The sequence below is a fragment of the Ochotona curzoniae genome, unplaced genomic scaffold (assembly GCF_017591425.1).
Source record: "Ochotona curzoniae isolate NIBS_2020 unplaced genomic scaffold, NIBS_Ocur_1.0 contig_1274, whole genome shotgun sequence".
Lineage (NCBI taxonomy): Eukaryota > Metazoa > Chordata > Mammalia > Lagomorpha > Ochotonidae > Ochotona > Ochotona curzoniae.
In genome coordinates this window covers 9753183-9775837 of record NW_024465023.1, presented here as the reverse complement: position 1 = coordinate 9775837, position 22655 = coordinate 9753183, and the positions used below count along the sequence as shown (strand labels likewise).

Genomic DNA, 22655 nt, shown 5'->3' with positions numbered 1-22655 from the left:
CGGGCTTACCAGTGTGTACAGCAGACTGGTCTAGTCTGTCCCATATCCCATTGAGCTCTCACACATCTCAATGGGCATTGAAGCCTAGTTCAACCCAACCAGCCCCACTATCCAGCCCACACATGTACCAGTGGGTGCCACTCTGTCTAGCCATGCCTGCCCCCGGCCTGGTTCTCATGCTCACCAGTGGGAGTGGCAACCCAATAGGGAGGTGCCCACTGGTTCCCTACTGGGCCCACTCTCACTCCCGGATCTTGCACCTTCCAGGTAGTTCCTCAGCTTAACTTTGTCAGATTTTGTCCCGTGTGCCAGCATCTGACAGCTGATGCTGCGGCAAAGCCCAACCAACCCACACCTACTCTGACTTATGCTTGCACCAGAAGGAATAGTCAACCCAGCCTGGCATTTCCCTAATCCAGCTCACATGAGGCCAACAGGTGTTATAGCCCTGCCTGACCTGATCTGCCCCCATCCCAACTCATGCTCTCCAGTGGGAGTAGTGCTCCAGCAGGGGAGCCCCTCACAGTCCCCTTGCCAGCTTCCTCCCTTGGTCCCATGTATGCTGACTGGGTCCTGCAGCCCAGTCTGGCATGGCCTGCCTCACCTCGGCATTTATCAGTGAGTGCTATAGCCTGGCCGGGCCCGGCCCACCTTTCAATTCTAGCTCATGCTGGCAGAGGCTACAGCCTAGCCTAGCCCAGCCCACCTTCAAGGAAAGTTTTAAAAATATATTTATTTCATTTATTTGAAAGGGAGAGTAACAGAGGGAGAGATGAAGAAAAAAGATCTATCTACTGGTTCACTCCCCAAATGCCCACACTAGCCAGCCAGGCCTGAGCCCAGCAGAAACCAAGAACATCAAACTCCCTCTCAGTCCCCCAAGTTGGTGGAAGGGGCCCGAGCACTTGGATTATCTTTCACTGCTCAGGTCCGTTAGCAGGAAGCTGTATGGAAGTAGAGCAGCTAGGACTCAAACCGATGCACTGAGATGCAGGCAGCGGCTTAAACCGCTGTGCTATGACACTGGCCATAAATGTGGGACAGCTTAGCCATCAAAAAGAAAAATGAAGGTAATGATATATAAAAAAAAATAGAAACTCATAGTTCATAGTTATAAGCAAAAAAGATGGGAAGGAGTAAAGAAATGCTTATTTGCTGTTTACAGAATATTATGAGCCAGTAAGTATAAAAATAATTATAAATATGGAAATAACCATCATTTTCCAACACCAATGTAATAATTATTTTAGTCAGAGATTATCAGTGGATGCTACAGCTAATGGGGTAAAAGTTATGCAGAAATTGAATATTTATATATTCTATTCAAAGAGGAAGTGAGCCTTTACAGCAGAGATTTGAATGCCATGTTAGCCCAGTGATAAAACTTGGCTTCAGGGCCCGGCGCGGTGGCGCAAGTGGTTAAGTTCTCGCCTTGCACGCCCGGGATCCCATATGGGCGCCGGTTCTAATCCCGGCAGCCCCGCTTCCCTTCCAGCTCCCTGCCTGTGGCCCGGGAAAGCAGTCGAGGACGGCCCAAAGCTTTGGGACCCTGCACCCGCGTGGGAGACCCGGAAGAGGCTCCTGGCTTTGAATCGGCATAGTATCGACCCGTTGCGGCTCACTTGGGGAGTGAATCATCGGATGGAAGATCTTCCTCTCTGTCTCTCCTCTCTGTATATCCGCCTTTCCAATAAAAAATAATAAAAATAAATCTTTAAAAAAAAAAACTTGGCTTCAGTGATGGATAAGCCAACCTGTGCTGCTCCTGATGTGATGCAATGGGAATTCTGCACCATCACCTGTAAAGTGAGAGACAGAGAACATGCTTTCCATCTGCCGATTCACTCCCCAGAATGCTCACAGTGGTTAGGACTGGGCTGAGCCAAAGCTGAGAGCCCAAAAATCCATCCAGGTCTGCAACATTGGTGACAGCAGGTGAGTTACAGGAGTTGTTAACACTACTACTTCCCAGAGGTTGCATGAAAGGGAGCTGAAATCAGGAGTTGGAGGTAGGTATCAAACCCAGGCAGTCTGGGGCCAGCGGTTGTAGTGAAACAGGTCAAGTTGCTGCCTGTGATGCTGGCATCCCATATCTGGACACTGGTTTGAGTCCTGGCTGCTCCACTTTCACCCCAACTCACTACTGATCTGTCTGGGAAACCAGTGGAAAGTGGCACAAGTGTCTGACCCCCTACTGCCCACTTGGAAAACTCAGAAGCTCCTGGCTCCTGGCTTTGGCCTGGGTCAGATACAGTAGTCAGCAGCCTTTTGTGTCTTCTCTCTCCCTCTCTCTTTCTAACTCTACCTTTCAAATAAAATTTCTAAAAATCTTAAAAAAAAAAAAAAAACAAGCAGTCTGATCTTAACAGCTAGATCAAATGCCCACTCCATCAAAAGCATTTAACCTGAAACAAATGGAGTAAAGACTTCTAATTGGGGGGTGAGGTGGGGAATGTTAAATGACATCGTAATCAAACAGAGAGAGAAATCCAAAACAGAAAGCATTACACAAAACAGTGGGCTAGGCCTCCTTGGCATTACCAAAGACAAAGCAATAAGGAAACTCTTCTGGATTAAAAGACAGTTAAGAAGGCAGGCATTTGGCCTGGTGGCTAAGGCGAGTTAAGATCTAAAGCCCTCCTCTCATACTGGAGTGTTCGGATTCAGTGTCTGGCTGATGTCTGGTTCTAGATTCCTGTTGCTTTGAACTTTGGAAGGCAGTAGTGGGATGGTAGTCTGAGTAATCTGGTTCCTGACACCCATGGGAGATCCTGAATTGAGTTCCTGCTCCCAGCTTTGGCAGCCGCAGCACAGGCCAAAGTGTTGCAAGCATTCCTGAGAGTGAGACAACAGATGAAATGGGAGCATTCGCATTCACCCTGTCCGCTCCCTTCCCCAGCTAAAAATAAAAAAAAAAAAGAGGAGACTGACATAAGCAAGTGAACTTTAGATCTTGGAGCTATAGAACTGTAAAAGGCATTCTGAGGACAATTTGGGAAGTCTGAAGATGATACAGAATATGTACTAACATCCTTAAGTATGATAATGGTACTGTGATTATGTAAAAGATTCACACTGAAGTGTTATGATGTCTGCTACTTTCAAATGACTCAGCAAAAAAAGCAATGAATGTGTTTGCAGATGGTGTGTAGTATGCAATAAAGTCAATGCGATGAAATGTTACCTTCTGTGGGTTTATGGTATTTTTTCAAGTCTTCTATACTATAATGAATGAGAATTTACAAATTAAAAATTGGGAATTTTAAGTTGCCCAATAACATATTGATTCATGTGTAACACTAAGCAGATCACCAGTGGAGATATTCTGATGCTAGTTGGGTCGGTTGAATCCTTATCAGCAAGTCCGCAACAGTCATTCTAAGGCAGGGGTTCACAGTCTGGCACTGACATTTCAGGTCAGATAGTTCTGTTACTGGGAGCTCTTTCTGTGCATTATAGGATGTTTAGCAGCATCTCTAGCCTCCGGCCACTAGGTGCCAGTAGTAACCCACTCTCCTATTACGGCAACTACAAATGTTCCCGAGCATTGCCAAACGTTTTCTGGGAGGTCAGACTGCTCCCAGATGAAAACCAAGGTACTGAACTAAAGGTGGACATACTCTTTTGAAAATTCACTTTTATCTAATATTTGGCACCTCAGAATCTCTGCTTTCTTTCTTTGGTTAAAGTAGTCACAATTATTTAGCTTTAGTTAAAAGAGAGTTCACTATTTTTCATTTTGAGAATCTTTCAAACCTGACTCATTCTCAGAGCTATCTAGGGTACTCATAAAAATATGAATTTCTGGGCCCACTGTGGTGAGTCTAGTGGCTAAAACCCTCGCCTTGCATGTGCTGGAATCCCATATGGGCACCGGGTTTGTGTCCTGGCTGCTCCACATCCCATCCAGCTCCCTGCTTATGGCCTGGAAAGGCGGTAGAAGATGGCCCAAGGGCTTGGGACCCTGCACCCACGCAGGGAGACCTGGGGGAAGTTCCTGGCTCTTGGCTTTGGATTGGCTCAGCTCTGGCCATTGCAGCCACTTGGGGAGTGAGTCAGCAGACGGATATATCTCTGTGTATCTGCTTTTCCAACAAAACTTTAAAAAAATCTTTTAAAAATATGAATTTCCAGGAGCAGGCAGTTAGCCTAGTAGTTAGGGTGCCTACCTCTCAAATTGTTGTGTATGGGTTTGGGAAGCAACAGTGATGGACCAAGTGATGGGGCTCCTGCTGGCCACCTGGGGGGAGCCACACTGAGTTCCTGAGTCTGCTTCAGCTCTGACCTTCGCAGGCATTTGGAGAATGAACCGGTGCATGGTCTCTAAGTGAAAGAAACACACACAAAAGAACAAAACACAAACTGCCAGCTCCCACCCCAGAAAGACTGATTCGTAAGTTTCTGAGATGTAACCTTGAACTCTGCATTTTCAGTAGTTTCCCAGATGAGTCTATGCTCATTCAGGTTGGGCTTCCTTTGTTTTACAGGACTATTCATTCATTTAGCAAACACAGTGGTTGAGGTCTGATAAGTAACAGATGTAAAGCCAGATAATGTAGCATGATGTAAGCCGCTGTGCAGACTTTGGCTTCTAGTCTGAATGAAATGAGAAGCTATTAAATGTTTATTCCAGCACAAAAGTCAAGTTTTTGTATTGGAATAATTTTAGGTTTGGGGGCATACATACAAAAATCCAGCTTCCTCAAATGGTTCATCTGTCAAACTAAGAAATTTACATTGGTAAAATACTATTCATTTTAAAACTTTATCGCATTTTACCAGCTTTTCCACTTATGTCCTTTTTCAGTTCTGGGATTCAATCCAGGATCCCACAGTACTTGCCATGTCCCCTTAACCGCCTCTAATCAGTGAAAGCACTTCAGTCTCTTGTGGAATATTCTTCAGGTTGGGTTTGTCTGATATTTTGTCCGGGGTTATAATGGGTGCCCTTGGCATCATCACCTCACATCACCTCATGAGGCAATGGGATGGCAGCGAGAGGCGGCACCTGCCGCAGGTCTGTGCTGTAACGTCTGTTTGCCTTTCCATACTCTGCATCACGGAGTCACAAAGAGCAGCCCGCACCCAAGGAAAGGAGAGTTGGGACTTGCCTCCTAGAAAGGGGAATGTAAAAATGTATTATTTGGAATACTTATTTAAAAAAAAGAGAGTGGTGAATTCTCCCATTTATTTATCTACTCCGTATCAGTAGTAAATTGATTTCTGTCAGTACTGACTCATGGATATAGATTTGATTCTTTCGGTTATGATTCAGTTCTATCACATTGTTCCAGTTTTAGCCCCTGGGGGCTCTTCTAGGTGGTTCCTCTGTCACTTCGACATGCCTTCATCTTGGAGAACTTCCTTACTTTCCCAGTCTGCAAGACCCATCCTGTCATTTTCCTTTCCCCAGAACTACCATCAGCTGTTTCTCCAAGAACCACCAATTCCTCTTATTCTACAGTATTAATTAGAATCTAAGATATGGGTGCCAGGTGTACCCATAATACCAAGATGTCCCTGGTTTTAGGTTGTTCCAACAGAGATAAGAAATACGTGTATTGAATATTAAACCATATATCACACATACCTACAATTAGTTCTACACAGACATACCTCAGAGCAGAAGTGGGAAGCCTTTTGTCCACCGAAGGCTATTACAAAATTTGCAGGCCATACAAAATTATCAACTTCAAAATTAGCCTGTTGGGGCCAGCACTGTGGCATAATTGGTCAAGTCTCCCTCCACTTGCAGCACTGGCATCCCACCCACATATGGGCGCAGGTTCTAGTCCTGGCTCCTCCACTTCCAATCCAGCTCCCTGCTAATGTGCCTAGAAAACCAGGGGAGGATGGTCCAGGTCCTTGGGCCCCTGCACCCATGTGAGAGTTCCAGAAGAGGCTCCTGGTCCCTGCATTCAGACACTCCCAGCTCTGGCCATTGCAGCCATTTGTGGAGTGAACCAGCAGATGGAAGATCTCTCTCTCTCCTTCTGTATCTTGGCTTTTCAGATACAAATAGGTAAATCTCTCTCTTTTTTTTTTAAGATTTTAAAGTTTTTATTGGAAAGCCAGATATATAAAGACAGGGGAAGATCCTTCATCCACTGATTCACTCTCCAAGTGGCTACAGTGGCCGGAGCTGGGCCGACCTGTAGTCAGGAGCCAGGAGCCTCCTCCAGGTCTTTCACACGGGTGCAGGGTCCCAAGGTCTTGGGCCATTCTTGACTGCTTTCCCAGGCCACAAGCAGGGAAAGCTGGATGGGAAGCGGGGCTGCCGGTACTGGAGTTGGCACTCATATGGGATCCCGGTGTGTGCAAGGAAAAGACCTTAGCCGCTAGGCTACCACACTGGGCCCCCAAATAGATAAATCTTTTAAAAATTGTCTGCTATACATTTATTGATTTTTGAATCCCACCAAATTGCCTTGGCAGGGCCTGACCAAATTATTTCACTGGCCTTGTACAGCCTACTGGCTGGATATCCCCTATCCCTGCCTTGGAAATATTGTAGATGCTTTTCCAGATCACCACAATAAAGTGAATGTTCTAGTAAAATCAGAATTTTCTTCTAGGGCATAAAAAGTTACATTTACAACCTATTATAGTATGTTAAGCATGTCCAATCAAGTAATGTACATAATTTAATTTTAAAATGTTGCTTTACAGAGCGAACAATGACGTGAGCTTTCTGTCGGGTGGAAGGTCTTACTTAGGCTTTTAGTCATTGACTGATCAGAGTGATGACTGTTGAACTTTGGGGTGGGCGTGAACGTTTCTTAAAATGAGACAACAATGCAGTTTCGCTCATCACTGATTCTTCCTTTCACAGAAGATTTTTCTGTAGCATGCCTTGTTTGATTGCATTTTACCCACAGAAGTATTTTCAAAATTATAATCAGCCCTTTCAGACCCTACTGCTGCTTTATCAAATAAATTTATGTAATAATATATAATCTTGAGGTTGGCATTCTGGTGTACCTGCTGCTGCCATAGAGGATCAGAAGTGGAGCAGCCAGGACATGAACCGGTACCCGTATGTGTTGCCAGTGCTGCAGTGAGAGCTTACTATGCTGTCACACTGGCCCCCTGCTCTACTCTTTTCAATTTCATTAATTTCTGTTCTAATATCTGTTGCTTTCTTTAACTAGCTTTAGATTTGATTTACTTTTTGTATAATCCTTTATTGTTTAAGCTCGGGTTGCTTATTTTAGATAGTTGATTCTTTTTATTCACATAGTTATATCCTACAAAGTCTCTGCTAGCACTGAATTAGAAGTGAATACTGCAGTTTAGGAGAAATACAGAGTTAAGATCCTGCAAATCTCCAGTGGCAACACGCTCATCAAGTGATTAACATGTAACCGGTTTCAAATGTGTTTGTGTGTCTAGATACCTTATTTATTAGCATATGCCACTGATTCACTAACATTGATATCACAGCCAGCAGCACCATTCCTCACATGTGAGCAAGACTTACCTGACACACAAGTATTTCCTTGTCTGGCACAGCACAGCCTTCCTCGGTCACTAGGCAGTGCTTGAGCACTATGTTTGGGGGCCATTTTAAACAGCAAAACCATCAGCTAAAAGCACAAAAATGTGAAAAAAAAATATGACACTTACAGAAACAACAAAAGGGACTCTTGTTTTCGATACAAAAGCCGAAATAAGGCCGAGTATTACTCTGCTTGATCTCAGCTGGAGCCATGCACATCTGGTACCCCCAATTTTTTGCTACTCTGCATATCCATGAATAATCATGAAAGCACTACAAATATTTTTCTAGAGGGTTACAAATATATTGTAATACATAAGCAAATTGGCATGTGGGAGAATAAAAAGAATCAACTATATATGTGTTTTATGTTAACATTATTTTAAGTACTGCTTCAACTGCATCCCACATATTTCAAACGGTTATATTTTTCATTTTCATATAGTTCAGGATTTGGGAAAGTATGGGCCTGACACTTTAGTAAATTCCTGAAGCTTAATTGGAGCACAGCCATGCTCATTCTTGTGTGCATTACACTTTGCTGTTTTTGTGCTAAACAACAGCAGAGGTAATTAGCGGATACTATATGGCCCATGATGCCTGTAATACTTCTGTTTGGTCCTTTACAGAAAAAGTATGACCCTGTGATTTAGCTAAAATTTTCAGACCTGGTGCAGTTTTCTAGTGGCTTAGGTCCTCACTTTGCATGCACCAGGATCCAATATGGGTGCTGATTCATGTGCCAGCTGCTCCACTTCCCATCCAGCTCCCTGCTTGTGGCCTGGGAAAGCAGTCAAGTGTAGCCCAAGGTTTTGGGATGCTGCACCCATGTGAGGGACCTGGAGGAGGCTTCTGGGCTCCTGGCTTTGGATTGGCTCAGCTCTGGACATTGCAGCCACTTGGGGAGTGAACCAGCACACAGTAGATTTTTCTCTATTTCCTCCTCTCTGTAAATCTGACTTTCCCATAAAAATAAATAAATCTTAAAAATTATTTCAAATTTCCCTTGAGATCTTTTTTGCTTGCTTCAAAAGAGTATTTAGAAGTATAGTGTTGCATTTGCAAACATTTGAAAATTACCCAGATTTATTTATATTATTGATTTCTACATTAAAATCTGTTACAGTCCAAGAATTGTACATTTATATGATTTTGGTTCTCTGTAATGAAAGCTTGTTTTATGTCACAGAATATGGTCTCTCTTGGTAAGTGTTCTGTGTACATGTGAGAAGAATCTGTAGTCTGCTGTTGCCTGGCAGAATAGTCTATAAATATCCACTAGGTCAATTTGACTGCTAGTGCTACTCAGAACATCCACATCTTTGCTGATTTTTTTTGTCTCGCTCTGTAATTTAATGAGAGAGTAGTATGTTTAAGTCTCCAACTGTAACTCTGGATCACTTCCTATCAGATTCTGCCTGTGTCTTTTGTTAGGCCCATGCACACTTAGGGTTGTTGCATCTTCTTGGAGAATCCTTTATTATATAATGTCTCTTATTTCTGAAATTAATGTAGTTACTCTAGCTTTCCTTTGTTTAGTGTCTCAGTTTATATATGTGTGTGTGTGTATGTTTTTTATAGGTAACATACAGTTGGTTCTTGCTTTTTAGTTCAATCTAACAATCTCTTTTACTTATTGCTTTTAGACCATTCATGTCAAAAAGAATTGTTTGTATGTTTGGATCAAAATCTGCCATCTTGCTAGCTTCCTTGTCTGTATGAGCATTTTTAAATCATTCCATTTAATCTCATCTTATTATTTTCTCTCTTTTTCTAGAATGTATGTAATGGTTGCCTTAAGTTTTACATTATTCTTTTTAAAAAATTTGTGTCGACCTTTTAAAAAGGAGACGTTTTACTTCACCTGTAGCGTAATACGGACTTCAAACATATTCTCAATTCTCCTTCCCATCTCTGTGTCATTAGTGTCATATATTTCACTATTACATACCCTATAAACACCTCCATTATTAATGTTATTACTCTAAACTGTCTGTTATTTTTAGAGCAATTAAAATAAGAACTACAGAACATATTTACTGGAGGTCTGAGGGCAGAGGAATATCTGCTGTTTTAAAAATGTAACTCCTGCCTAAGGGTGAAGCGGATAGACCAACTAGGAGACTATTGCTGTTATCTAAGTGAGACATGATAGTGGCTTGTTCCAAGGTCATGTTAGATATAACTCAGAAGCTCTCACTAGATAAGACATCCAGGATCCAGGATTTTTTTTTTTTTTTTGTCTACATAAAAGTCTCACTTTTTTTGTGACAGATGAACTGCTTAGATTTAAAGCTACTGCAAACTTGCAACTGGAGATCATTATTAAGTGAAATAATCCAGGCACAGAAAAACAAGTACTACATAATCTTCCTCATATGTGGAATCTAAAGTTGATCTCATAAAAGTCAGGAGTAGAATGGTGTTTACCAGAAGCTAGGCAGAGGAGGGGGGGAGGCAGGGCTGCAGGAAGGTTGATAAATGGTTTCTAAGTTACAGTTAGACAGGAGAAAGAAGTGCTGGTGTTCTCTTACACAGTGGGGTGACTACAGATAATGATAAGATGCTGGATTTTTTTTTAAACTAGAAGAAGAGGCTTTGAATGTTTTTACCATAAACAAATGTTTCAGAAGATAGATATGTTTACCCTAATTTGAACATTACACAATATATAGGAATCAAAACAGAACATCACACCCCATACATATGTACAATAATTATGTGTCAACTAAACATTATTGAAATAATACAGCTACTGCAAATGTGAATTTGAATTCACATTAAAACATAAAAACATGACAACTGGTTCTTGTTGACTTCATGGTTCAGTTTTAAATAATCACATTAATTGTAATCATCATCATTAGATGGATAAATAGGACTATTTTTAAAAAGCCTTGTCCACATTGTAGGTTTTTTTTTACCCTTACAATTATCTGTACATGTTAGTACTGAGCACTTGTCTACCTTTTCCGTTGCTTTTTCTTTGTTGTAAAAGTACTAGATCACTTACTAGAAGTTTAACATATAAGAATATGTTAACATATAAGAATATGTCAAAGAATATCATCAAAGTTACATGCCTGGGTAACTTTATAAAAATTATATTTCTGAAAGCTAGATTACATTCTTTCTATAGAAAAGAAATTTACAGTAATAAATGTCTAACTTAAAAAGAATATGTTTTGTATTTCGTTTTAGTGATTCCCAATAAAAGTAAGCTCTGTTCCATCTCATCTCAAACTTTCTAGATGGTGCAAAACTTATTTTATTGTCAAGTCTTTTGATCAATATTTATTTGGTTTAAAATTCTTGGGCCTGGCGTGGTGGCGCAGTGGTTAAGGTCCTCGCCTTGCACGCCCGGGATCCCATATGGGCGCCGGTTCTAGCCCGGCAGCCCTGCTTCCCTTCCAGCTCCCTGCCTGTGGCCTGGGGAAGCAGTCGAGGATGGCCCAAAGCTTTGGGAACCTGCACCCATGTGGGAGACCCGGGAGAGGCTCCTGGCTTTGAATTGGCATAGTATCGGCCGTTGCGCTCACTTGGGAAGTGAATCATTGGATGAAAGATCTTCCTCTCTGTCTCTCCTCTCTGTATATCCACCTTTCCAATAAGAAAATAATAAAAATAAATCTTAAAAAAAAATTCTTTTAACCTCCCCGCCCCCCCCCTTTTTTTTTTGCAAATTCCTAAATATATTATCTCTAGAGAATACTAGGAACCATCTTCCCATTTCATTAATTTCTTATCAACCAATTAAAAATGTATACTCTCTCTTTTTTAAAGATTTGGTTTTTGGTTGGTTCTTTTTTTTGTTTGTTTGTTTGTTTTTTGCAAAGTCAGATATACAGAGAGGAAGATATTCCATCCAATGATTCACTCCCCAAGCAGCCACAACAGCTGGTGCTGTGTCAATCTGAAGCCAGGAGCTAGGAACTTCCTCCAGGTCTCCCACGCAAGTGCAGGATCCCAAGGCCATGGGTCATCCTTGACTGCTTTCCCAGACCACAAGCAGGTACCTGGATAGGAAGCGGGGCTGCCGGGATTAGAACTGGCGATCATATGGGATCCTGGCGAGTTCAAGGCAAGGAGTTTAGCTGCTAGGCCACTGCGCCAGGCCCAAAAAAATTATACTCCTTTTTTAGCTAACACAATTTAATTAAAATTTGATTTGCCCTGTTAGTTTATCCTTAAATATTTCAGTGTGTGTCTTAAAAAATTCTTAAAGACTTTAGTTCTTTTTTCAATATTTATTTGAATTAAAACTAGAGAGAGAGAAAAATCTTCTATATCTTCTAGTTCAGTCCCCAAATAGTTCCAGGAGCCAGGAACCCTGATCTTCTTTTGGGTTTCCTACATTGGTTAGCAGGGGCCCAAGCACTTGGGCCAGCTTCCACTGCTTTCCCAGGTGTGTTCTACCTGGGACCTGCATCAGATGTGGAGTGGCTACATCCCAAATCAGCACCCGTAGGGATGCAGAGGCATACTGGGTTATACCACAACACCAGCTCCCTTAAACAAACCTGTAAACCTGTGGGGTTTTAAAATATTTATTTATTTTTATTGGCTAATAGCCAATCTGAAGCCAGGAGCTTCCTCTGAGTCTCGCATGCAGATGCAGGGTCCCAAGGCTTTGGGCCGTCCTCAACTGCTTTCCCAGGCCACAAGCAGGGAGTGGTGGGAAGTGGAGCAGCTGGGATATGAACTGGCACCCATGTGGGATGGCAGAACTTGCAAGATGAGAATTTAGCCGCTGAGCCATCATGCCAAACCCAAACCTGTGTTGTTGTTATTGTTGTTTTGTAAGGAACCACAATACATTATCACAACTAACATCCATTTATCATTTAATACAATTCATATGCAAATTGCCTTTCTAAGATAATTCTTTATGTATTTTTATGTTTAATTTGATATAGATGCAAAATAGCTCCACTTATTTGGTTATCTTGCATCTTGCTTGTATCTCTCTTAAACAAGAAACAGGTGTTCCCTCTCTTTTTGTTTCATGCTTGTCTTGTAAAACTGTGGTAAACCATCCTGTAATATTCATGGAATTGCTTAATTTGTTCCTCTATATTTACTGTAAACCAGAAGATAAAGACCTATTACAGTTCAGTCAAGTTATTTTAAAATGTATATGTATTTATTAGGCCAGGTATTTGGCACAGTGGTTAGGACCCCCTCTCGGGATGCCCATGTCCTGTGTCTGATGGTTCAAGACCCAGTTCTGCTTCTAGTTCCAGCTTCCTGCTAATGCACACCCTGGGAGGCAGCAGTTCCTACCACACACCTGGATTGAATTCCAGGCTCCTGCCTTTGGACTGGCTGAGTTTTGGCCACATCAGGTATTTGAGAGTAAAGCAAAAGATGAAATATCTCTTCTCCCCCTCCCGTCACCACCTCCCTATGTGTGTGTCTGCTTGCCTCTCTGCCTTTCAAAAGATGAATAAATGAACATTTTTAAAATCTATTTTATTTAGAGAATTTCCATGTGCTGATTAACTGTCTGAATGCCACATGTGTAGGGGCTGGACTGGGGGCAAAACCAGGATGTAGAACCTCAATACAGGTCTCCCACGTTGCTGTCAGGAACCCAGTTATTCAAGCCATGTATCTTTGTTAGCAGGAAGTTGGAGTTTGGAGCCTTAGCTGGGCGTTAAAACAAAGCACTCCTATATAAAACACAGGCAACTGTTAGGCTCAATGCTCATCCTGGGTTTAATTATTTTTTGGCAAGAATATTTAATAGCAGTATTTCTTAGTACTTTAAATGACAAGGCATATAATGTTTGTTCTTTTAGCAACTGGTTGATGTGTTCCATTGGTAATGACTTTTAATTTATTATAGCTTCCTGTCGTCCCCAAGGGATGTTAAAACCATTGACGATTGTTATCTGAACCAATTATTTTAATAGCAGTTGCAAAATGATCATTTTCAAGTAGTGTCACTGCCTCTACATTTATTAATGAATGTTAACAACACTTCTTCTGCAATAGGGCTGTTGGTTTTACTTGAAGCATGTTTCATATCAGAAAATCAGAATAAATAAAGGAAAAAGTAAGCATCAATTTTCAGAGTAATGCAATGGTATCTTGGCAACCTCCAGGGGTATCTAGGGTATTTAAATTTTTTTGTTTGTTTTTTTTTTGAAGGCAGAGAGACAGATACACAGACAGATATCTCCCATCTGCTGGTTGATTCCCCAAATGCCCCCAGCAGCCATGACTAGGTCAGGCCAAGCCGGGAAAAGAATCCAATCCGACTCTCTCGCTGGGTGGAAGGGATCCAAGTATTTCAGCTACCATCTCCTGCCTCCCAGAATGTGCTTTAGCGGGAGGCTAGAATGCAACGGGAGGCACTCCAGGATGGGATGCAGGTGACCCAAGCAGCCAAACACCTGGCTCCTCCAGTCAGTTATGCATCTTCTTTGGTGGAGGGTTAGCCCATTATACCACCATACTGGCTCCAAACCATCCATGTTTTAAAGATGACTTTGTTCTTTTTAGTAAGAAATAATTTTTTTAAGTATGCATATGTTATTAAATTGTTACTTTAGATTTTTCCCCCAGTAGACATGTAAACTGTTTTTAAATATTAAGAGATGGGTTTTACACTGATATTTCTAAATGAAAATTTAAGTATAGGCCTTTCTTTTAATAAGTAGCTATATTTAATTTTTTTTAAATGTACAGGAAAGAGGCCAGGGTTGTGTAACAGAATTAAGACACAGCCTGGGATGCCAGCATCCCATATGAGTACCAGTTTGAGTCCCTCCCTGTTCCTCTTCATTTCCAGCTCCCTGTTTATGTGTCCAGGAAACCAGCAGAAGATGGCCCAAGTGCTTGGGTCCTTGGTACCCACATGGAAGTCCCAGGTAGGGATCCAGGTTCCTAACTTTGGCCTGGCCCATACCTGGCTGTTGTGGCCATTTGGGGAATAGGCCATTGGATAGAAGGGATATCGCCCCACCCCAACTCCACCTTTCAAAATAAATAAGGAAATAGATCTTGTTTCAAAGTAATATCTATCGGGCCAGGTGCGAGAGCGTAGCAGTTGGGGTCCTCACCTTGAATGCGCCAGGGTCCCATATGGGTGCCTGTTCTAATCCAGGTGGCCCCGCTTCCCATCTGGCTTCCTGCCTGTTACCTGGGGAGGGCAGTCGAGGACGGCCCAAAGGTTTTGGGACCCTGCACCTTCCAGGGAGACCTGGAAGAAGCTCCTGGCTCCTGGCTATGGATTGGCTTAGCTCCAGTGTTGCGGCCGCTTGGGGAGTAAACCATCAGATAGAGGATCTTCCTCTCTCTCTTTCCTCCTCTCTGTATATCTGCCTTTCCAATAAAAATAAACCTTTAAAAAATTATGAAACCCATTCTCTAAGACCTTTCTAACCTTGCCAATCATATATTTTATTTCTAATGAAAAATGGTAAACATATAAAAAGTAACCAGGCGAGTATACTGAACCCCTATAACTACTGCCCAGCCTTAAACAGCAACTCATATCCAACATAAGGCTTTTACTTCAATTTTATATGTAGACTTTTCTGAAAATGTTGTCATTGCATTTGCTATTACACATAATATGCATGTAATGGTTTCAGAATAATAGCAAATTTTACTACGAAAAATTAGATTATTGACTGAAGGTGTAAGATTTCAATCTTTTTTCATTAGGATGTATGCCACTGAGAGTATACAGGCAAAATGATGCCTCATAAGATTGATTGGATTAGTTCATTTCTCTGTGGTCATATTACTGACTCGATATACAGTTGAACTCATTTGTCTTTGTTTTTAATTTTTAGTGTCTTTTTGCTTTTCAATATTTGATTTTGAGTTTTTAAGGGTTTGTTTTATTTGGGAGCTAGCACTGTGGCTCAATCGGGTGATCACCACCTGCTGGTACCAGGATCGCATCTGCGTACCAGTCCATGCCCTGACTACTCTGCTTCTGTTACAGCTCTTTGCTTGTGGCCTGGGAAGGCCACAGAGGGTGGCCCATGTCCTTGGAACCTTGCTACCCACAAGAGAGACCTGGGGGAAGCTCCTGGTTCCTGGCTTTGGATCACCTCAGCTCCAGCCATTGCAGCCATTTGAGGAGTGAACCAATGGATGGAAGGCTCTCTGTCTCTCCTCTATAACTCTACCTTTCAAATAAAGATAAATAAATCTTAAAAAAAAAAAAAAAAAGTAAGTCAGGTTGATGCAGTAGCCTAGTGGCTAGAGTCCTCACCTTTCACATGTTGGGATCCCATATGGGCGCCGGTTCTAATCCCAGTGGCCCCACTTCCCATCCAGCTCCCTGTTTGTGGCCTGAGAAGGCAGTCGAGGATGGCCCAAAGCTTTGGGACCCTGCACCTGTGTGGGAGACCCAGAAGAAGCTCCAGGCTCCTGGCTTTGGATCGACACAGCTCTGACCATTGCAGCCACTTGAGGAGTATATCATGTAGATGGGAGTATATCATCAGATGGAAGATCTTCCTCTCTCACTCTCCTCCTCTCTGACTTTCTTTTTTTTTAAAGATTTATTTATTTATTGGAAAGTAAGATATACAGAGAGGAGGAGAGACAGAGATTAAGATCCTCCATCCGATGATTCACTCCCCAAGTGAGCACAATGGCCGCTGCTATGCCAATCGAAGCCAGGATCCAGGAACTTCTTCCGGGTCTCCCACACGGGTGCAGGGTCTCAAGGCTTTGAGCCATCCGCGACTGCTTTCCCAGGCCACAAGCAGGGAGCTGGATGGGAAGTGGGGCTGCCAGGATTAGAAGCGGCGCCCATATGAGATCCCGGCGCATTCAAGGTGAGGACTTTTAGCTGCTAGGCCACGCTGCTGGGCCCCTCTCTTTCTAATATAAATAAATAAATAAGTCTCAGGGAGCTGGATCACAAGTGAAACAGCCAGGACTTGAACAGGTATCCATATGGGATGCCAGTGCCACAGATGCGTGCTTAACCTGCTATGCCATCGCTCTGGCCTCTCATTTTTAATTTTTTGGGGTAATCGCATGGGACTCAGTGAAAATGATTTCAGAAGGTTCACTCAGAGAAGTTTCACTTCTGTCTCTACAACCTCCACCTTGTCCCCCTCTCTCCTAAATGTGAGCATTCTTCTTAGGTTTTCTCTCCTCAGCGTTTATTTTTTCACATCAGCGTCAAACATTTATAACAGATCTCTGGGGTGGGGTAGGTAATCAATCTTTTCCAGTCAGCCTCCCTTTAGAATTGTTCCCCCCTGCAACTCACTCATGTTTTACTTGTTAGCTTTTAAATATCTACCTCCTCCCTAGAACCTTGCTAAAGACAAAATGTTGCTGCTTGTCTTGTCTTTACCCAGTTCCTATGTTGATGTACACACTGTGATGTTGAAAAACTCATACTTTAACTCATTCTCTGTAATCTCAGCGCATGATTTGACAGTTCTCTACCCTGACTTTTTTTATATACCCTGGCTTTTATATATTTGTTGTCTGAATTTAATAAGTCTTCAGTTATTTTGGTGTTCAGAATAATATCTTTCCTTTTTCATTTTTTTACCATGTCCACTGTGACATATGACTACATTCACTTTAATATACCACATTCAGTTACCTTAGTATTTTATTAGTATTCCATTACTGTCTTTCTGTGTTTGTTTAATAAATTTCTGTGTGTTTCCAAGAAGTGTGTAATTAATTCTCTGGAAGTCAGGGCTTCTCTATCACTGTAAGGGGAAAAAGGCAAATCTATTAGGAATATAGGGATAGCTGAATAAATATTGATTGAAATTAAGGGCATATTTTGCTTGGCTAACTTACGGACATGCTTGCCAAGAATTTGATAACACTGGTGCCAATGCTGTATTTCAATCCAAGCTGACCAAAGATTAAATCATGAATCTACTTTCTTCCCCACCAAAAAAAAAAAAAAATTTACTAAAGTGCAGGTGGTTTGGGAAGTATTCAGATTAATATATGGGAAAGGAGTCTCATTTTTTAAAAAGTACAAATATTCTGCCCAGAGGACTAAAAATAAAAGCCTAGTCTTTGTTTCCAGAATATAGCTTTAACATACACGCAAGGAAAATGCTTTCAGATGGCTGTTACTTTTGGTGCCTGGCCTCCATTCCCTTTTGGCTTAGCTCCATTATTGGTGGCCCAGAACTTGGCTGGTGAGTGGAAGACTTGGAAGCAAGCCTGACTGCCTGGCACAACCTACTTCTGTTGACTTGGATTGCTTTTGATCTTATTTGCTATTTTATCAACTCTTCTTTGTACTGCTGAATGAGTGGAGTTTCTGCGGTTTTTATAGAGGAATTAAAACAAGAAAAGCCAGACTATTTACAACACTTTAAAAATGTGACACTAGTCCTATAATAGCCTGAAGTTACTCATCGTGGGATGAGAGTCTATGCTAATTTGTTTTATGATTAGAGTAGGAAGAAGAAACTGAAGTGGTGTGTCCCATCTGTCTACTACTCTCTCTTCTCTCACCTCACCTCAAAGAAGATGCTGGAAATTGTTCAGAATAGATTAATTTTAGAATATATGTGTATTCATGCTAAAGAAACATTTCTTGGGTTTGCTTACAGGTGCTGTTATTGCGCTGGAATTTAATGGCGATGGTGTTGTAGAAGAATGTCGGCTTATTGTAGACAAGATCTTCAGTGGAAGCCAGGTACAAGATTTTATTGAGTATATTTCAAGCTACGTTTTATTTAATCTCTGTATTTATTGTCAGATAGTACTTGTATCCCCTGGTGTTGCATGGGATTTTTTTAAAGCACATCTTGATTTTTAGTACCTATGGTAAGTAAAAATAATTGAGACCTAAGCTGTGGGTATTCCTTGCTAAACTAAAATTTTAATGGCTAAAAAATAATCACAGAATATGAATTTACTTAATAAGAACTTTCAGTAATGTATTCATTTTCTCAAGTAAAATTATTAGATGTTTCCTCAAGATATTTCTAAAACTGGTAACACATTGAAAACCATTTTATTTCTGAGATTATATTCTTTAGACAATGCTGTTGCCAGTTCATTTTTATTTGCTTTAGTAAAGTTTCATCAGAAATTGCACTTGAAGTATATTACATGTGAGCTTTTTATAAACATGTTCATAAGGTTGTTGTATCTAAGAATTTCAGACTTAATACTTAAAAATGAATCATATGAAAGAAAACTAAATCAGTTTATAGTTGACTTTTTTAATACCTGAGATAAAATTGTTTGTTCTTCCTCTTATTCGACTTACGTTTCCTTGAATTTGTAAAATTTAAAGTACTTGGTTTTCAGTCTCATTTTATTATCACAATAGAACTGAGGGAGAGGGAAAAGATCAGATTAAATAGAAAAACAAATCTACGAGGTAAAATGGTTTTATGATTTGGAGTTCCTACGGCTGGATGTTTTAGAGATTAAATAATCCGACTTTCTTATCATCAGGTATGGAAACTGAGCCTGGAGAGGTTATTACATTGCCAACACTAGACAATTAGTTTATGATCAAACTAGAATACAACCAGCTCTTCCCTAATTACTTGCTGATCTTTTAAAAAGCAACTTTTGAAGAGTTCTGTATTGATGTTACTAGAAAGCTTTCTTAAAATTAGTAAAATGTCTTTAGCAGCTTGGAAAGAAGAATCCCAGATTTCTTTTCCCAGTCTATATTGAGATTATTATTAGAAAAACAGAAGAAACAAGGGTGCTTTAAATAAACTTTCTTACTTACTAGCTTTCATAATATTAAGTGTTCTACTAAACAGTAAAATTCTAGAGATGTCATAAAATAGAATTGAAGTATTAGGAAAACCAAACACCTTAACTGTATTGCAAATACTTACAGAAGAACTTAAATTTATATTATAGCTATTAAAACCATGTTATATAAGTTCTAAAGAAAATCTATAAACATTACAAATGATGTACTCATATTTCTTTTAAATAATCAGATGGGACTTTGTGGAGAACGGAGGCTTTGGCACTTATGGATCACTAGTATTTTTTTTTTTTTTTGGTTTATATTGAAAATAGATGTTTGTATCAGAAAGCAAAGAAACAGCATCTGAAGATATAGACAACTTCTACAACTTTGCTGATATACAGATGGGCATATGAAGTGCAATATGGAACCAAAGCCTTGGTATTGAGCCCTTTCCAACTTGAATATATAAAATTTGGTAACATATTTTTGTGTATTAGCAATGGTTTGTATTCACGCTAAAATTGCTGCTTTATTTTTAATAAATTGCTTAATTCTGCATCCCTTACTTGAGGTTCAAAAATGGTTCATTTTTAAAAATTAGTTTTAATCACCTTAAAAACTATTTAAGCTACTTCATAAGCTTAGTCTTGCTTAGTCTTGTTTCTCTGCATACGATGCTCTAATTACAAAATGTAAGTGGCTAACAGTTCATGATTCTAGTCCTATTAAATAATCTTTCACATTATAGTAATTTAAACTTTCCTCATTGCTCCATACTTCTTTGAAAATACTTTTCATTGAGTACTTACTTATTTTTATATATTTTTTAGTTCAGAGGGATTTGTCCCTCGATGGTCAGTTGCATCTACACAATTTTTCTCATATATGTACATCTAGTTTGAACAATTGCTTCCTACTTGCATTATATGGAGTTGACATGATGCTTTGTAAATGACATTTTTAAAAGAAATGGGCATTTTATAACAACGTTTGCAAACAACTCTACTAACTGATGTTGGTATAGCTATGTAAAGACTACTTTGTACGTAGTCTATTTAGTACATTCCACATTGTTTAGTTTTTAAACACAAATGCTAGATGGCTCTTCTGCTTCCTGGGAAGACAAGGAAAATGCAGTACTAACATTACAGAAGCTCAGAGACCAGCAGTTGTTTTGTCAGCTTGAGAGCTATCAAGAGAATTAGGACAAAACCTTGTAACATTTAGGTAAGAAATACTTCAGCATTAAGCTGTGCTGATGATTTAGAACCTTGGGATGTGTGTTTTTTTAATAGATATACAATTCACGTCTAGTAATCTTCAAGTATGATTTTAAAAATTACTTGGGTTGCTTTAAACCATTATTTCTCAAATCTACTTAATCATAATATCTTACCAAGAAGCAGGGAAGTTACTTGTTTAAAACTCTACATTCTCAGACACAGTCCTCAGATGCATGAGTTCAGTCCTCAGAGGAATCTGTTTTAAGGAATCCAGTTGTAATCTATCCTAAGTGCAGAAGGGGTTGATAGGTTGATCTTGTGAGAAGGTGCTGAGCATGCCCTCCACATACCAGATAGCAGCTTTTCCAGGCCTGTTTTTAAAAAGAATTTGAAATTTAATTCTATTTTGATAAAACTAGGGTTGAACATAATCACTTGTAAACATTCTTCTTATGATTGTCACATGAAAGATGTATTTTCACTGTAAAAATTTCTGAATACTTTCAGATCAATGTATAACCCTTCACCACATGGTATGTTGATGTGCAGCAAGAATCCATTCATAGACTTCCCACTTCAGTAATAAAGAGCTCCCAATCTGGGCCTGGCCTCACACTAACCATTAGCATTACAGTTATTTTATAAGAATGTTCCATATTATAAAATCAACATGATTTCATAAGATGCAGAAAAAAATAGCTGATCATAATTTACAAATAATCCTTACAAATAGAGGGCATTAATTTTTCCCTTAGTTAAGCTCATTTAAACATTCCTTCCTGTCATGATTACATTATTGAACACCAGTCACATTTAAAATAATTACAGTACTTGTTCTTTAGAAATAAAATGCAATGTTATTTAAAACTATAAATTGAGTTCATTTTATCAATAGTATTTTGGCAAAAACAAAGAAATAACACACATAAAGATTTTAATTTAAAAACTTTCCACTAAATTTAGTATTTAACCAAAGCCTAAACTTTTATACTTTTATATGTTTTCCAATCTGGCTTATGAGTGTTTGAAAAACTTTTTATATTGAAGCCGGGATGAGCATCTGGCCTAGTGGTTAGGATGCCCACTTGCCACGTGCACAGTGCATGTATCTGGTTCCTGCCCCCAGCTTCCTGCTAATTCAGACACAGGGAGGCAGAAGTAGCTGCACAAGCAGTTGGGTCAATTCCCCCTACATGGGAGACCCCATTAAGTTCCCAGTTCCTGGCTTAAGTTCCTGCTCAGCCCCAGTGTTGCAGGCATTTGGGGAGTTAAATAGCAGATGGAACACCTCACTGTCTCTCAAAAGAAAAATAGTGCTATGACCAGTTTTTTGTCTGTTCGTTGGTTTTACAAGTCTAAATTTTAATAGTAATCAGAATGTACTATATTTCACCTCTGAATAGCTTTTGGATTCAGGAATCAGTAGTGATGAAAAAATATTTTTATTAAGTTATACATACATGTTTAAACATTATATTGTTTTGTTTCTCTTGCATTAGTGCACTGTTTTTATTTTGTCTGTATATTTGTTTAGCTTTTGTATATAATTTATCTAATGTTTATAAAATGATTTATAATAAATGTTAAAATGAAAAATGGCTTAAAAGCAATTTTTTGAAGAGTACTTCTATAACATACATTTATTCATACGTGTGTCAAAATTTGACACAGTCTCTTTATTTATTTATTTATTTATTTTTATTAATTGCATTGCATTATGTGACACAGTGTTATGGGCACTGGGATTCCCCCAGTTGAGGTTCTTTCATTGGAAGTATTTACCAAGCATAAAGTCCAGCGTCTTATTATCCTAGTGGGTTCAACGATTTCTTGGTGAGACCATCTCTGGTCTGAAGGTAAAGCCAGCAAATTATCATCCCAATCAATTAAAAGCCCGAACATAACATCAACAGCCATTTACAACCTTATGGCATTAATTGACATGGTATTGATTAATAGTATGTTAATAGGAAAATGCAGTTTCTTAACTACATCCTGTGACTTCTTCATAGACATTTCAATTTTTGGTTTATATTCAACCGGATTCCATACAGTTATCAGTTCAGGTACAGTACATTTTTTAGGATGGGTGTGCAGAGAAATCCCCAATACCCCAGTGAGGCGTAACTAATCTTTGTGTCCCACCTAGTGAGGCATGTTTTGATCCACGCTGGCCATTTCCTGTCGGCACAGTCTCTTAAAATTAAAAATATAATGGTCTACAGGCCTAAGTTGTACAGTGGGTTAA

The 22655-nt window shown here is 39.9% G+C and overlaps 1 protein-coding gene across 1 annotated transcript in view; it reads left to right on the top strand.

The window, feature by feature from the left end:
- The window catches only part of RP2 (RP2 activator of ARL3 GTPase), a 44309-nt gene extending 22773 nt beyond the window's left edge, over positions 1-21536 (top strand). The window contains exons 4-5 of the mRNA XM_040999505.1: positions 18070-18155; positions 19514-21536. Of these exons, the coding sequence (XP_040855439.1) occupies positions 18070-18155; positions 19514-19597 (170 nt within the window). The 3' untranslated portion in view covers positions 19598-21536. The remainder of the gene's footprint in view (positions 1-18069; positions 18156-19513) is intronic.
- Positions 21537-22655: the final 1119 nt, after the last annotated feature.